Source organism: Eurypyga helias, unplaced genomic scaffold (genome assembly GCF_000690775.1).
Source record: "Eurypyga helias isolate BGI_N326 unplaced genomic scaffold, ASM69077v1 scaffold16883, whole genome shotgun sequence".
Taxonomy (NCBI): domain Eukaryota; kingdom Metazoa; phylum Chordata; class Aves; order Eurypygiformes; family Eurypygidae; genus Eurypyga; species Eurypyga helias.
Genome location: NW_010242023.1, coordinates 823 through 3,520, shown reverse-complemented (window position 1 = coordinate 3,520; position 2,698 = coordinate 823). Strand labels below are relative to the sequence as shown.

Sequence of the window (2,698 nt, the reverse complement as noted above, 5' to 3'; positions counted from 1 at the left end):
CCTGCTGAATTAGAAGTAGGTAGTATTGAACCATACAACATGGGATTCCACTACACAGTTGCTTGTTGCTCCCTTGGAGCTGGTTTGGCAATCCTTTACTGCTTAAGCGGTACCAGGTGGCTGGACTGTGCAGGAGGCGGCTTCTGCCCAATAATACATGAAAAGGTTTTCCATCTGTAGCTTCACAACTCCCTTCGAAAAGGTGTATTCTGCAAAGGAGACAACTTAGAACAGATGCATGATCGAATACAGCCAGTCCTGAGTTTGCTACAGATGTGCTTGTTTTGTAGCACATCTGGTTTGCTCTTACTTCTCCTGTATTATACACAGTAATAGTTGGGTGGTTCTACTGACATCAGTATGGTCACACTAGCATTAAGCAAGTATTGAATTAGGTCCCTGAACACCTAAATCTGAAGATTCAGTGACCTACTAAGTACCTGGTACTTGAAAATTTGATCTGAATTTGAAAAGTAGATCTGAAATATACCTCTTCCTACAATTAGTGCTTTGAGATTCTGCCCAGTCTATTTAGTGCATCCTTTGTAAAAAAAGTTTTCAGCTCTACAGAGAATCTGTATGGACAGGTCTAGTGCATAATTGCTTTCAGTATTAAATTAGTATGGTGAAGAAACCCAGAAGAGTAATACTAATATATTGGATTAGTTTTATAAACAAACAACCTTTATATTTGCAAATCAGATTCTGTAGATTTAGCACTTGAAAAGGCAACGTTTGACTTCACTGATGACTAATTCCATTTTTCTAACAATATCAAGATTGTTATGCAACAATAAACTCATAATTACTAGTAACTCTAGCATAACACTTCCTTTACTCCTGAATTGCATAGATATCCTATGCCAAATTTATTATCATAAGTGGAATAAAAGACAGTTTTCTGTAGTTGTGCAATTACTTTTGTCATAGTACTAGACTATGAGTTGTAGAGTTTCTGATTTTAATTAGTTTTAATTGACCTTAAAATTTTTCTTTGCAAAAAAAAAACAGTTAAGGCATTTATAAATCTGCTTTTGAGCTCATAATAATTTATCACAGAAATAAAGTAATTTAGGATACAGATGACATCTATGAATTGAGATATTGAGAACTGACCCTTTTTCAAGAGCAGCCTGTTATCTGTGATCTCTTCTGTATATTAGCTAAATAGCATAGCAATACTTAAAAAATGTGCTTCATCTCTTTGGTGTTATGGTGACATAGTTAGATTCTTCAATTATAGTTCTTAAATTTTAGTTCAAAGCCAATGATCTCTTTTCTTTGACTTAAGTGTGTTGGTTGAGGCCCTTCCCGATTTCCATATTTGCTTAACGGAGTATTCTTTTTGCCAAGTTGGCAAAAGTTAATAGCTTACTATTTTCTTTCTCTTTTCAGAGCAAGATGGGATATTTAGCTCTGCTTCTATGCACTGTTCATGCCCTGGTGTTTGCTTGGAATAAGTGGGTTGATGTTAACCAATTTATCTGGTATACGCCGCCTTCGTTTATGGTAGCAGTCTTTCTTCCTATTGTCGTTCTGCTTTGTAAATGCATACTGCTCCTCCCATGTTTTAGGAAGAGGATAAAAAAGATCAGATGTGGTTGGGAAGCTAGCCCACAAACCAATCAAACCAGCATGACTTCCAGACTGTAGATCAAGTATGGACACTTACTGCCTATGTCTGTAAATATGCTCAAGGCCATGGAACTCGCAAGCTCTGTTTTCATATTTTTCATAGATGTTTCTTTTTCACTTTTCATTTTGACTTCAGGAGTATGGGATACTTGATGCAATTTGGACCTTTGCTAAAGCAGAAGGTGGAAACATTCATTTTACACTTTATTCGGTGTCCTGGTATTTGATCATTTCTGTCTTCTGACTCACTGCTTTTAAAATCCAAGGGTTTCATTGCCTCAGTCATAATTCTTCTGTAGGCAAAAGCAATCGTAAATCATTGCTCCAGATGACCACAGAAAGTAAATAAAGTTCTGTGATTACACCACAGAACCCAGGAATGCTTTCTGCATCTCACAGCCATGTTTGTTCCTTCATTAAATCTCAGTATTATAATAGGACAACAAGTAGAATATTTACCATCCCATTCCCCCTTACTGCCTGCATCCTATGTTTCACTCTGCAGAATGGGGACCTTGGCACATGAGCCAGACAGAAACTGTGCATTCTTGAACTTAGACAATTGGGCAAGCAGAATTGCAGGGAACTTTACAAGGTAAATCTCTCCTGAGGCTTGAGCACAGTCTAAAAACAGAGGTTTTAGACTCAGATCTCCATCTTATGCAGGACTAGGTGTGTCTCTGTTTACTTAAAACGATAAAACATTTCCCATTTTTTATTCCATGAACACGTTCTTTTGTTTCTGATGCTGGACGTTTTCCATTATTTTGACCTAAGCCTACAGCCCTTGACATGTGCTAAACTTTATTCACACAAATTATTCCAGTGGGATAACTCGCATCAGGTAAATGTGTTTTATGGTTTACTCTAAGGCGAACACAATTGTGTGACTGAAAGAAAGACATTAAAAATAGACATTTAAATCTTGACATTGATTTGGTGAGATTTTAATGTAAAATGGCTTGTGAATGCATTTGCTTTTACAAAAATTTTCATATAAGCTAGTTAAGCCTCACTTCCCTTATGTTGCATAGGTCTGGCTAAATGTTTTAAATGAATAAAT

The 2,698-nt window shown here is 36.5% G+C and overlaps 1 protein-coding gene across 1 annotated transcript in view; it reads left to right on the top strand.

Annotated features, from left to right (window-relative positions):
* The window catches only part of STEAP1 (six transmembrane epithelial antigen of the prostate 1), a 6,832-nt gene extending 4,831 nt beyond the window's left edge, over positions 1–2,001 (top strand). Inside the window, exon 4 of the mRNA XM_010148951.1 lies at positions 1,396–2,001. Within this exon, the coding sequence (XP_010147253.1) occupies positions 1,396–1,653 (258 nt within the window). The 3' untranslated portion in view covers positions 1,654–2,001. The remainder of the gene's footprint in view (positions 1–1,395) is intronic.
* Positions 2,002–2,698: the final 697 nt, after the last annotated feature.